Genomic DNA, 13,243 nt, shown 5'->3' with positions numbered 1-13,243 from the left:
TTTGCAAAAATTACGCTCTTTTTTTGTTTATAGCGCGTGATCAAAAAATCGCACAGGTGATCAAATACCACCAAAAGAAAGCTCTGTTTGTGGGAAAAAAAGGACGTGAAATTCGTTTAGGTACAGCGTCGCACGACCGCGCGATTGTCCGTTAAAGTCACGCAGTAAAAAATCGCAAAATAACCCCTGGTCTTTTAGCAGGAAAATCCTCCGGTGGTAAAGTGGTTAAAGACACAAGAATCCAATTTATTATTGTCAGAAAAAAGAAGTAATTCGAACCAAATTCTTAAGCCTGGTACACATGTACCGAAATTTGGCCAGTTTGGCAGAAACCAGCTGAATTTCAATACATGTGTACCACTGTCTGTTTACAGAAGCCGGTCTAACTACCAGCTTCTGTCGAACTACCTAGCTTTACTTTCACTTAAAAACCAGCACTGAAGAAAGACAGCTGTAATCTGACAAATTGTGGAAAAACACAGACCCTTTCTATATCAGACATTTTTTAAACTGTTGCCACTATATATACTGTAAATCCTGTATAATAATAAAAATACACCATATTTAGTACTCATGTAGACAGGTGCTCTTGTCAAATGCAGCCTTTTTTACTTAAATGCAGCCCTACTCAAGTGCATGATTTGAATACAAAAAGCAATAATTGACAAGAAAAGGCTGCATGTGACCTGCTTTGCCTGCAATGCAAATGCACCCTAAAAGGACATGATGCTTTAGATCAGTGTTTCTCAACTCTGGTCCTCAGGGCACACTAACAGGCCAGATTTTAAGTATTGTATGTAAAGTATAACCGCGCAAAGTGTAATACAAGCTGCAGCTTCAAGTGTGACAGCACCCAAACAGAATAAATAAAATAAGCAGCGCTATATATAAGAAGGTGACAAATTATATCACTCAAATAATGAAAATATACAAATATGAGTATCCAGAAATTATGAATATAAGTGTCCAATAAATCATATGTGATAATGAGTCTCTCAATTAATCCAAAAAGTTCCCAAGAACCGTGAATAAAGAATATGGAGAATATCGGTATCCAGTATGGCATTGGACATGGTCAGTATGGCAGTAAATGTGGTCAGTAGGGCAGTAGACATTGTCAGTAGAGCAGTGGACATGGTCAGTAGGGCAGTGGAAAGGTCAGTATGGCAGTAGACATGGTCAGTATGGCAGTAGACATAGTCAGTAGGGCAGTAGACATGGTCAGTATGGCATTGAACATGGTCAGTATGGCAGTAGACGTGGTCAATATGGCAGTAAATGTGGTCAGTAGGGCAGTAGACATTGTCAGTAGAGCAGTGGACATGGTCAGTAGGGCAGTGGAAAGGTCAGTATGGCAGCAGACATGGTCAGTATGGCAGTGGAAAGGTCAGTATGGCAGTAGACATAGTCAGTAGGGCAGTAGACATGGTCAGTATGGCATTGAACATGGTCAGTATGGCAGTAGACGTGGTCAATATGGCAGTAAATGTGGTCAGTAGGGCAGTAGACATAGTCAGTAGGGCAGTAGATATGGTCATTGGAGCAGTGGACGTGGTCAGTAGGGCAGTGAACATGGTCAGTATAGCAGTGGACATGGTCAGTATGGCAGTGGTCGGGGCCAGAAGTTTTTAATTTTTGTTTTTTTTTATTATTTTTTACTATTTTACTGTATTTTATTTTACTTTTTTTTTTACAATTTTTTTTACTGTTTTTACAATCATTTAGGAGCTCCATTTTTGGGTCTTTCCTGAGATATCTTGGGGAGAGGGGACGCCGGTAGCGCTGCGGGGGATCGGGGACCAGGGAACACACAGGAAACAAGTAACCTGGATACAGGGCCAATGCAAAATTTTTTGTCTACAAAGGCCAAGGTGCATTTTGCAGCTCCCCGTTCTCCACCACCATCCTCCCACTAAACTTGCCACACACAGTTTCACCTTCTGTATTAGAGTGCCTCAATCTGGATGAGGGAGCACAGGGGGAACCTTCAGAAGGGGGGGCAGTGTTACATGAGGGGGGCAGTGTGATGGGGGGGCTGTGGAAGACAGTATGAGGGGGTAGTGTGATTGGAGGGGGTCAGTGTGATGGGAGGGGCCAGTGCGGATGGAGGATGGGACAGTGTGAAGGGAGGGGAACAATATGATGGGAAGGGGGCAGTGGACGGCAGTACGGGGGGGGCAGTGTGAAAGGAGGGAGGTAGTTTGATGGGAGAGGGGCAGTGTGATGGAAGGGATGCAGTGGAGGGCAGTATGGGGGTGAAGTGTGACAGAAAGGGGCAGTATGGGGGGACAGCATGAAGGAGGGGGGCAGTGGAGGCAGTATGGGGGGACAGCATGATGAGAGGGGGGCAGTAGAGGGCAGTATAGGGGACAGCGTGCCGGGGGGCAGCATGATGGGAGGGGGGCAGCATGATGGGAGGAAGGCAGTGGAGGGAAGTATAGGGGGACAGTGTGCCAGGAGGGGGCAGTATGGGGGACAGCATGATGGAAGGGGGGCAGTAGAGGGAAGTATAGGGGGACAGTATGCCAGGAGGGGGCAGTATGGGGGGCAGTGGAGGGCAGTAAAGAGGGACAGTGTGCCAGGTGGGGGCAGTATGGGGGGAGCAGCATGATGGGAGGGGGTCAGAATGGGGCCAGGGGGGAGCAGAGTGATAGTAGGACACCTGGAACTCGCTGGGGAGTGAATTTCCTTACACTCTGCTATGGCAGAGGTTGTGTTTGTATCCACTAAGGCGGGAACAGCCTCGGGGCAGGGAGAATTTCTCCTAACTTGCCCAGCGCTAGGAACAGGCTTGAGACAAGAAGTGGGAGCCGAAGCCGGAGTTGGGGGTGGAGCTGGGAGCAGTCCCAGGTACGAATGACTGCTTTTCACTTGTTAACATCGTGAGTACAGCTAGCACCAGGCTGGATAAGAGGTCCAGTGGGGCGGCATATAGTAGAACTGATCCCGCCCCTGCAGCCACTGAAAGCCCTGCAGGAACCAGGAGGAGAATGGAGGAGATCGGTTCTCCTATATGTCACCCCTCCTGCCTGCCTATAGTGGCAGCTGTTTTCACAGTGTGGGCAAGTGGAAAGCAGTTATCCGTACCTAGGACCGCCTCCCTGCTTCGCCCCCCGACTCAGGCACAGATATAGACAAACGTGGCAGGGGACCTGCACGGGCCCCTGCAGCACGGGGCCAGGTCGCAATCACGACCCTTGCGACTGCTATAGTTACGCCACTGCTGCTTTAGATAAGGAAACAATGAAAACAGGTCACACTCGGCCTCTGAACTGTCATATATTCTACTCAAATTAGGTAAATGGAAACATGCTAACCTGCCTTTGCCGTTCGTTTCTGGTCACTAATAGCCTAGGAAAATCCTGCCTTCCATACACTTTCATGCTCCCATAATTTGTAATAAAAACATTTTTGCCATTCTGAAGCTTCCCTCCAAATGATTTGCATATTATTTTATATATACTGTGATTCTATACCTGCCAAATATGCTGCAGAATTCTTCCTCCTTTAAGTCTGGCTGCAGCCATTTTAACTGTGGGCAGCTGAAGCTGCTGACTGTTCACTTCCTGGACTTACACAGACACACAGAGGCACACAGACACACTGGAGTCAAGCCATCAGACAGTTCCAAATCAGTGGTCATGCTATCAGACACGTTTTTTGGGTTGGATATACAACAGAGAAAAACTAGATGACACAATATATACCATAATGTAATATATAAAATAATGATTACAATATGGTATGATTTTACTGTGGAAATGTAAAGATACAGAGCCCTAAATATCAACTCATTGTTTACAAAGTGACATTTTTGCAAAACATCTAAATGGAATAAAAACAAAATCTCCCATTGGACCACTAAGTTTACAATGCAGATGCATCATACACACCCCCCTCTATGATATCTAACAATATGGTATGATTTTACTGTGAAAATGTAAAGATACAGAGCCCCAAATACCAACCTATTGGTTAATTTAGTGACATTTTTGCAATACTTCTAAATGGGTCAAAAATAAAATCTCCTATTGGACCAATAAGTTTACAATGCAGATGTGCCATTTTGATCCATTTCAGATCGACCCTTTTGAAGTATTACAAAAATGTCACTTTTTAACCAACAAGTTGATATTTTGGGGCTCTGTATATTTAAATTTCCACAGTAAAATCATACCATTTTGTAAGATATCATAGAGGGGGGTGTGTATGACACATCTGCATTGTAAATGTTTTGGTCCAATAGGATATTTTGTTTTAAACCTATTTAGAAGTATTGCAAAAATGTCACTGTGTAACCAATGGGTTGGTATTTGGGGCTCTGTATCTTAAAATTTCCACAGTAAAATCATATCTTATTGTAAGATATATTAGAGGTGGGTGTGTATGAAACATCTGCATTGTAAATGTATTGGTCCAACGGGAGATTTTGTTTTTGACCCATTTAAAAGTATCGCAAAATGTCACTTTGTAACCAATGGGTTCATATTTGGTTGTCTATATCTTTACATTTCCACAGTAAAATCATACCATGTTGTAAAATATCATAGAGGGGGGTGTGTAGGACACATCTGCATTGTAAACATATTGGTACAATGGGAGAGTTTGTTTTTGACCCATTTAGAAGTATTTAAAAAATGTCACTGTGTAACCAATGCTGTCTGTCTATGCATGGAGGAGTGTGCAGAGTTCAGGAAACTTCAGGAAAATAGCCACTGTTGCGCGGCTATGAGAAAATGGCTACCCCAGCGATCCCTTAGCCGGGCTCCCATGCATGTCTATTGGAAGGTTTACCCCAAAAGGGTGGCCCCGCCATTCCACCCAAACATGGCCACTGGAGCCCAGGGAAAATGGCCACCGACTGATCCTACCAAACATGGCTGCTGTGGATCCAGTAAAATGACTGCCAGTTGCCCGGAGCCACATTATGGCTGCGATGCAGCTTTCCAGACCTTCCACACCCTGAATTACAGGCAGGACCCCAACAGGGTCAGTGGAGCAGAACCGCTTCACCATAGGCTGACTAAAGCCAGTGGACCCCAGGCCAGTCCATCAGTGGGATGAGGCTGAGAACAGGCCAGTCCATCAGTGGGATGAGGCAGGGGGAGGAGATGAGAGGGAAGCTCTGAGCCAGGAAGGATAGGCTCTGAGTCAGGAAGGACAGGAGTGGAGAAAGGAACCTCCGCAGAACCAAACACCCCTGGGAGTACAATCTAAGCCCATAGATGGTGCTGTGTTTTTTTCTGCCTAGTGTCCTATTCCTGTAGGTGGCGCTATAAAACTCTATAGTCAAGGATAGAGGAGCTGTGTCTGTTAGTGAATGTAAGAGAAAGAGCTATGCCTTTTTTTTTTAAATAACATGTTGGGGGGCACTTAAAACTGGAGATGGGCTTTAAACTTTTGGTCATGTAATGAGTCAACCTTGAGACTCTACAGTTTATTTTTAGGCTTTAGGGCCACCTTAGATGTCAAAGTTCTTTGCATTTTGACCTTCATTAAAAAATGAGTGTCAGAAGATATTCCTGGGCAGCTAGCATTTACGGCATAGTTTACCTTTTGACATTTTACGCATCATCACTTGCCTTAGGCTCGGTAACTCCCTGTGTAGTCATATCCAGAGAAGATGGACGCTGTCATTTCACACTCCCCTAGTTCATTAGCACACTGGAGGGACTCTTGACCTCAAGTGATGTTTAGAAACACAGACATACTCAGGGTATTCTCATTAGATGCAAAAAACATGCATTTCCATATTCCCAAGAATCCTATAGTTATGCATATATGCCAGCTGTTCCTTCTTCAGACTAATTTTTTTAATAGGATACCTGCCAGAGGTCAGCAAGTGATTATAAGATTTAAGCTGCACCCATTCACATCAAAGCCTCTAGCATTACTATTAGGCTACTCCTTCTCATTATGTCTTCTCGAATCCCTTGTTATTGATCTGCTCAGTATCCAGTTTCATACATAAGAGGTCTGTCTGAATCAATAGCCTTCCATGACTAAATGAAATTCAGTGTCTTTTTCTGTGACATACAGACTTTCAACCATATGCCTACCAAAAATGTTAATGAAAAATTGGTACAGCCTTACTTATGATCAGAAAATCATGTGAAAAATGCAGCTTTTCGAATTGATCGTACAATAATGTGATCGTTAGCACACAGCTTTCAAGGGCCAATCCCGACAGGTCATGCAAAAATATCTGATGGGACAATAAAAAGTTTTCTCCTATGAAACCAGATCGTACGATTTTCCTTTAATCAGTACAGTTTTTATGCAAAGAACAATACAAATACAATACATTACATCACTTCCGAACTTTTATTCTGTCGTATGAGAATTTTCGTAACTTTAGTAACCCCTTAATTTTTTATATTAAGACTAGCATGCAAAAAAACCCAGACGATTATTCGCCTGATAATCTCATTGTGTGTACTAGGCTCAAGGCCCCGAACCTTATATCACATACACAGCTGTGAAGCAACAGTGGTATCAAGCAATGTAGGACCAACTGGACCTTTCAGTAAAGTGTTACAGCTTGTGTATTAGCTAACATATGATTGGTAGGTATTAAAGTGATTGTAAAGTCTATTTAAAAAAAAAATAAAAATAACAAACATGTTATACTTACCTGCTCTGTTGAAGTGCATTTGGACAGAGCAGCCTGGATCCCCCTCTTCTCGGGTCCCTCTTTGCAACTCCTGGCCCCTCCCTTCAGTCGAGTGCCCCCACAGCAAGCTGCTTGCTATGGGGGCACCCGAGCCGAGCTGCAGCTCCGTCTGTCCATTCAGACATGGAGCTGCCGTTCGACCCCACCCCCTCTCTCTCCTGATTGGCTGACTGATCTTGATGGACAGCCATGGGAGCCAATGGCACCGCTGCTGTGTCTCAGCCAATCAGGTGGGAAAGTCCCGGATGGCCAAGGGACTCGTGGACATCACTGGACAGAGATCAGTTTCAGGTAAGTATTAGGGGGTGCTGGGGAGGCTTCTACACACAGAAGACTTTTTATCTTAATGCATAGAATGTATTAGGATAAAAAAACCTTCTGACTTTGCAACTCCTTTAGGGCTAATTTATTTGTTATATTGTGTAATGCATTTACAGGTTTGTTAGGTGTTAAGGATAATTTATCTGTTATATTGTGTAATGCATGTACATGTATGGTAGTGTTTAAAGCTAATGTATTTGTTATATTGTGCAATACATTTACATGTATGTACGTATTAGGGCTAATTTATTTGTTATGTTGTGTAATACATTTACATGTATGGTAGGCGTTGAGTGGAACTTTGGTTTTCTTTTCTGAAAGAGTAACATTTTTGGTTACAACCTGTCCGTGACCCCATTGGGATAATTTTCCCTCACTTCCCTGTGATGCCCATACAAGAAATAATGCATGTGACTGTCACTGGACCAGGAAGATTTTTTTGGGGTTTTTTTTGTCCCTGTTGGATAGATTTCTTTCTGTCTTGTTCTCTAGTTTTTAAACGATTGGGGAAAGATAAGAACTGTTGTGTTTTAATGCCATTTAGGACTTATAGTTAGTTTTACTCATCTAAGCCTAGTACACACTGCTAAGTTTTTTTTCCTTTCAACCCAGCGGTCTCAACGAAATAAACCTGACAACTCAGGTCAGAGCCACTACTGTTCTATTGTGTCCTGACAGGGGGGCGACCCTCGCCAGAACACTCCAGTCAGCGCTCTCAACCATTGGGCAAATGTAGAGCTGGTCGGCAGACTTTGTCAGGGTTACCTGATCCGAGGCCGAGGTGCTGAGAGGGCTCCCCTTGCGGCTCAGTGCGGCACACCCCTGGAGATGGTACAAAGGGTGTGGCGCCCCAAGTGGCACGGATTACCAGCTGCAGGCAGGTAGGTAGAACCAGGAGCAATCTGAGAACGAACTGGAACAGGCTGGAATCACAGCAGGGTATGAGTCTTCAAAGGCTCTGAAGTAGCCGGGCTACCTTGTGCCAAGGAATAGTCTCTAGTGGCGGAAACCGTGGTACAAGCCGAGTTCATGCACAGGAGAACACCAGAATAGCCGAGGTCTTGAAGCAAGCCGGGGTCATACACGGTAGGTAACGGAAGCAAGGTCAGTAGGAGAAGCCAAGGGTCAAACCAGGAGCAGGAGATCAAACGGAATCAGGATCAAGCCAAGTCACAACAGGAAATCCAAACAGGAAACAGGAAGCACAGGAAGCTGAGAGATAATCCAGCAATGAGTCTGATCCTATGGTCACCTTTTATAGGCCATGTCCCTGACAGGCCAGCAGAGGGCTGTGTCAGTTGAGTCAGGAGCATCCATTTATATTACTGGCAATGTTGCCAGTTCTCCTATGGCCATTTCCCTGACAGACTTTTTTTGGTCATGCCCCTTCGACAGAAGCTGGCTGAAAGGTAGTGCACACTAGGGCTGTGCATCTTCACTTACCTCACGATTCGATGCGATTACAATTATTAGGGTCGCGATTCGATACGATTCGATTCCGCGATGCATCACGATGCATCACGATTACTGCCCAATGCCCATGCCCAGCCCACTGCCCAATGGTTTTCAAAACTTTATCAAAAAAAACAAACAATCAAGCAGTCACAAATAAAAGAATCCTTTTTATTTTCATTTGCTTCAAAGGACACTTTCCTGGACCCTGTCATGGCCTGCAAGCCCTGCATACTTTAGTGCACTTGCACTGCAAACATATAGGAAGGTCTGAAAATGCAAACAGCATAGCAGAAACAGACAACAACACTAGTATTTTACTAGAAGTAACAGTAAAATTAGTAAAAAACTGTAGTAGTGCAGTTTACTGCTTCATAAAAGAAAATATTAATATAAGCCAGGCCTACCACCATTTAAAGTACAACTAAAGGCAAAACTTGGATAAAGTTTGGCCTATAGTTGTACTTTAAGGCAAGCCAAGATAGAAGAAGCCAGCCAGCCAGCCAAGCTAATATTCTTGTGAAAATGGTCATCATAAATTCCCACAAAACATTATATATAAATCCTTTTATGTGCATATGCATTGCAATAAATTCCAGGTGTGCCATAACCTGTCCTCTACAAAACAGAGCACTTCCTGACTAGTAGCAAACATCAAGGGTGAACCTGGCAATAGTGCACTGCTGCATAACTTCCATGTTCACCGTGATGTTTGTTTCCCTCTGCAACTGCCAGTCAACTCAAGTGAGTTGATGGATTGGCTGCTAGAGGGGAGTTACACAAATATAAGCTTGAAGCTTATCAATTCACTTATGTCACTTTTATGTCACTTACTTTACAGAAAACGTTACCTGTCCTGCAGACAGTCTCTGTCTCTACCACGATTAAACCCAACTGAAGCCAAGCCAAAGCCACCATTAGAGGAAGGAAAACCCTTGACAGAGTAAATCATCAACTAAAGCTTAAACCTTGAGTAAATCTTCATGGGATCACAAAAAAACACACAACACGATTGTCTGCATCAGAATCATGAGAACTGAAGAAAGGCTTGGCATTGCCACACTGGTACAACTCAAGGCATATAGGTTAGGTCAGGTTTGTGTGTATTTGTGATCCAGTAAAGATTTAATCAAGGTTTTACGCTTCAATGTATGATTGATTTAATCTTTCAAGGATGTCTTTTCCTGTACCGTGGCTGCCTGGCTTGCCTTCAGTTGTCTAGATACACTTTTACCTTTAGTATTTGTTTGGTTGAGGGAACCCCCTACACTTGCTATTGCTACAGAGTACAACAGACCAGCAGACAGAGATGCGTTGCAATAATTTCCAGGTGTGTGCCATAACCTGTCCTCTACAAAACAGAGCACTTCCTGACTAGTAGCAAATATCAAAGGTGAACCTGGCAATAGTGCACTGCTGCATAACTTCCATGTTCACCGTGATGTTTGTTTCCCCCTGCAACTGCCAGTCAACTCAAGTGAAGTGAGTTGATGGCTGCTAGAGGGGAGTTATACAAATATAAGCTTAAGCTTAAATAATTATCAATTCACTTATGTGAATGGACCATTTTTGAAAACAAGCCATTCTCCATCTCTCCAGTGCCAGAAAAGCTGTAAAAAATATAAAATGTTCTAGGTTCACTGCGATTGTGTTTGCCCCTCCCATTGCCAGTCAACTAAACACAGTGTGTGTGTGTGTGTGTGTGTGTTGAGTTAATGCTAGAGCTGCGTTATAAGCTCTTGAGTTGTCACGACAGTCAGTCAGTCACGTTACAGAAAGAAAACTTTACCTGCACTGCACTGAGCAGCACTCTACCATGTTGATTACATCTGTAACTGAAGCCAAGCTAGCCAACAAGCCACCATTAGAGGAAGGAAACTCCTTGAGAGAATAAATTGTAAACTGAAGCTTAACCTTGAGGAAATCCTATGGGGGTCACATTCACAAACTCACAAATATAGTATATTACACAAGAATCCACAATTGGTGTTTGTGATCCAATAAGATAAGATTTACTCGAGGTTAAGCTTCAAATGTGCAAGTTATTTCTCTCAATGATTTTCCTTCCTATAATGCTGCACCGTGGCTGGCTTGGTGTCAGTTGTCTAGAAGAAAATACACTTTAATATTATTTATTTGGTTGAGGGTTAAATGAACCCCTAGTACTTGCCTAGACACTTTTAGTGTGAAGCAACGGAACGGATTATGGATTGAAAATGGACACATTGGACAGGACAATCTTCAAAAACAAACCATCAGTGCTATAAAGCTATAAAACAAGACTGGTGATGTGACTGACTGGTGACTGGCGGCAGACTGAATTAGTAATTACTAATTCATTAAAAACATGAATTAGTAATTATTTCAGTGCTTAGCATTTGGGAACATGTAGGTTTTTCTGTAAGAACACTAGATGATCCACATGCTCAGGTTTAAGACTGCTTCTTTTCGCTGTTATAACATCTCCTGCAGTAGAGAAAACCCGCTCTGCAGATACACTTGTACCTGGGATACACAAGTATTGCTTTGACAGCTGATAGAGGAGGGGGAATATGACCTCATGCTCACGCCACCATTTTAAAGGGTCCTCAGTGAGAGGCAGAGGTGGGGCTTTACAATATTTTTCCATTTCGTCTTCTGCCTTGGCATAGGGGGTCTTAGGTTCTATTGCACCATCAGTGAAAGACTGCCCCAGCAAAGTCATGAGCAGCGATGTTGTGGCCTTTTTTTTGGGAGGAGAATGGCTGTCCTCAATGGGTGTTGTTTCTGTTTCTTCTTCCACAGTTGCTTTTTCCCTAGGCACTTCATCCACATTTGTCCTTCTATTAGATGTAATCTGTGTGTTTGAACAAAAGATAATAGTATAAGAAGAGCTGAACTGACTAAGAGTGTGATTCATTGATGAGGTGTGGGAAACTGCACGGTAATCCATACCATACAGTTCCACTTCCCACACCGCATCAGTGAATCAGGGCATGTTATTACACAACACAATGTAGCTGACCTTCTAGCTGTCTTGCAGGAAACATGATGAAATTCTAATTACCTCCAAAGATGCAGCCTCCTCAGTCACTCCTTTGTATATCTCCGATCTCTCCTCCTCTGTGAGAATAAAAGGCAGTCCTTTAAAGCGAGGATCCAGAGCAGAGGCTGTATGAAGGATCTTCTTCTCTGCCTCACTGCTGTACCTCTTCAGGAGATCTGTTTTGATTGCATTCTTGATCTCATGGGTCATGGCTGTGTCTCCCATGGTGTCTGTCATGCTCTGGAGCAGTTGTGCATTTAGAGGGGCAATGAGAGACACTGTTGGGTTGCGCTCTTCTGACATCAGCAAGGTTGCATCCTTCATTGGCTTTAATGCACTCACAGCGTCCTCTGCATTTGACACATCTGTTTCATTGAGAGTGCAGAGATCAGACTCTCCTTTTCTGACTTCTGGAGACAGCAAGGTGGCACAAACTGCAGGTTGTTGTTCTAAGAACCTCTCGACCATGTCATATGCGCTGTTCCATCTTGTTGGCACATCAGTTATTAGCTTATGATTCTTCAGGCCCAGACATTTCTGTTTCTCTTTTAGACAGTGGCTTGCTCTAGTGCTGCGAAGGAAGAATGTGGATATTCGTCGCACTCTGGCGAGAAGCCTGGAGAGTGTGGCCCCTTTCAGTGCCCGCTGACATGCAAGATTGAGTGTATGGGCAAAACATTTAACATTAAGGAAATTTACCAACTTGAGCTGCAACTATCATGTTCGCCGCGTTGTCGGTCACAAGCACTACAGATTTATCAGACAGCTGCCATTCTTCCACAACATGAGACAGTAGCTCTGCCAGATGAGCACCTGTGTGAGACTCATAAATGGCTCTTGTTTGCAACACATATAACAAGACCTGCCAGTCCTTAGTAACGTAATGTGCTGTTATTGTAACATAGGACTCCGTTGTGACTGACGTCCATGAATCACACATTATTGCGACTCGACTGGCTTGGTTCATTGACGCAAGTACCTGAGCTTTGGTGTCGTGGTTGAGTGCAGGTATAACGTTTTCTGTAAAGTGCCTGCGTGATGGGATCTTATAACGTGGCTCTAGCGTCTTCACAAGGTAGCGAAACCCGGCGTTGTCCACAACTGAGTAAGGCCGTAGGTCCTTGGCGATGAAAGCTGCCACAGCTTTGCTTAGTTTCTTCCCTTTTTCTGAGTTGGGCGGATAAGTTGACAGTATGGCATCAATTCTTGGCTGATCTGGGTCTAGCAGTCTTTCCTTGGCAGTGGTGGCACTGCTGGTGGCGACAGGTGTTACTAACTCAGAGTGAAAATGGCTAACATGGTTTCTCAAGTTCGTAGTATTCCCTAGGTATTTAATTTTTGTGTGACAGGCTTTACATACGGCGTGTGTCTTGTCCAACTCACGCTTCCCTGTGTGTTCGTAAAATCCGAAATGTGCCCAGATGTTTGCTCTTAAAACGCTAGGTGCATTTTTTATCTCTCGATCTTTTTCTCCTTCTGCCATATTTATCACCATACTACCACGTATGTGACGGAGACGGATGACGTAAGTTGCCAAACTCTGTCAGTGTTTAAAAAAAAAATAAAAAAAAAAAACTTGTAAACTAAGCCGCAACATATCAACCAAGCAACATCTTTCATAAAATATGACTGTCTGTCTGTCTGTCAGACTCCCTTCCTTGCATGCACTGAGCCAAAACCCCCGGGACCCCACAGCTGCCTGTGACAGTGACACTGACAGAGACCCCCTTCCCCCCCACAGCTGAGCTGACTGCAGCCTGACACACTGACAG

At 43.8% G+C, this 13,243-nt stretch overlaps 1 protein-coding gene across 1 annotated transcript; it reads right to left on the bottom strand.

Moving 5' to 3' along the window:
* Nucleotides 1–10,817: 10,817 nt before the first annotated feature.
* Nucleotides 10,818–11,939, bottom strand: LOC309569932 (E3 SUMO-protein ligase ZBED1-like; the record flags this gene model as incomplete). The annotated part of the gene is made up of 2 exons (XM_082275925.1): nucleotides 10,818–11,282; nucleotides 11,493–11,939. 2 exons carry the CDS (start codon nucleotides 11,937–11,939, stop codon nucleotides 10,818–10,820), a joined length of 912 nt encoding a protein of 303 aa, XP_082132051.1.
* Between the last annotated feature and the right edge of the window lie 1,304 nt (nucleotides 11,940–13,243).

Source organism: Pelophylax lessonae, assembly GCF_965119305.1.
Source record: "Pelophylax lessonae genome assembly, chromosome: 13".
Classification (NCBI taxonomy): domain Eukaryota; kingdom Metazoa; phylum Chordata; class Amphibia; order Anura; family Ranidae; genus Pelophylax; species Pelophylax lessonae.
The sequence above is the reverse complement of the archived record's forward strand: the minus strand, read 5'-3'. Positions and strand labels throughout refer to the sequence as shown.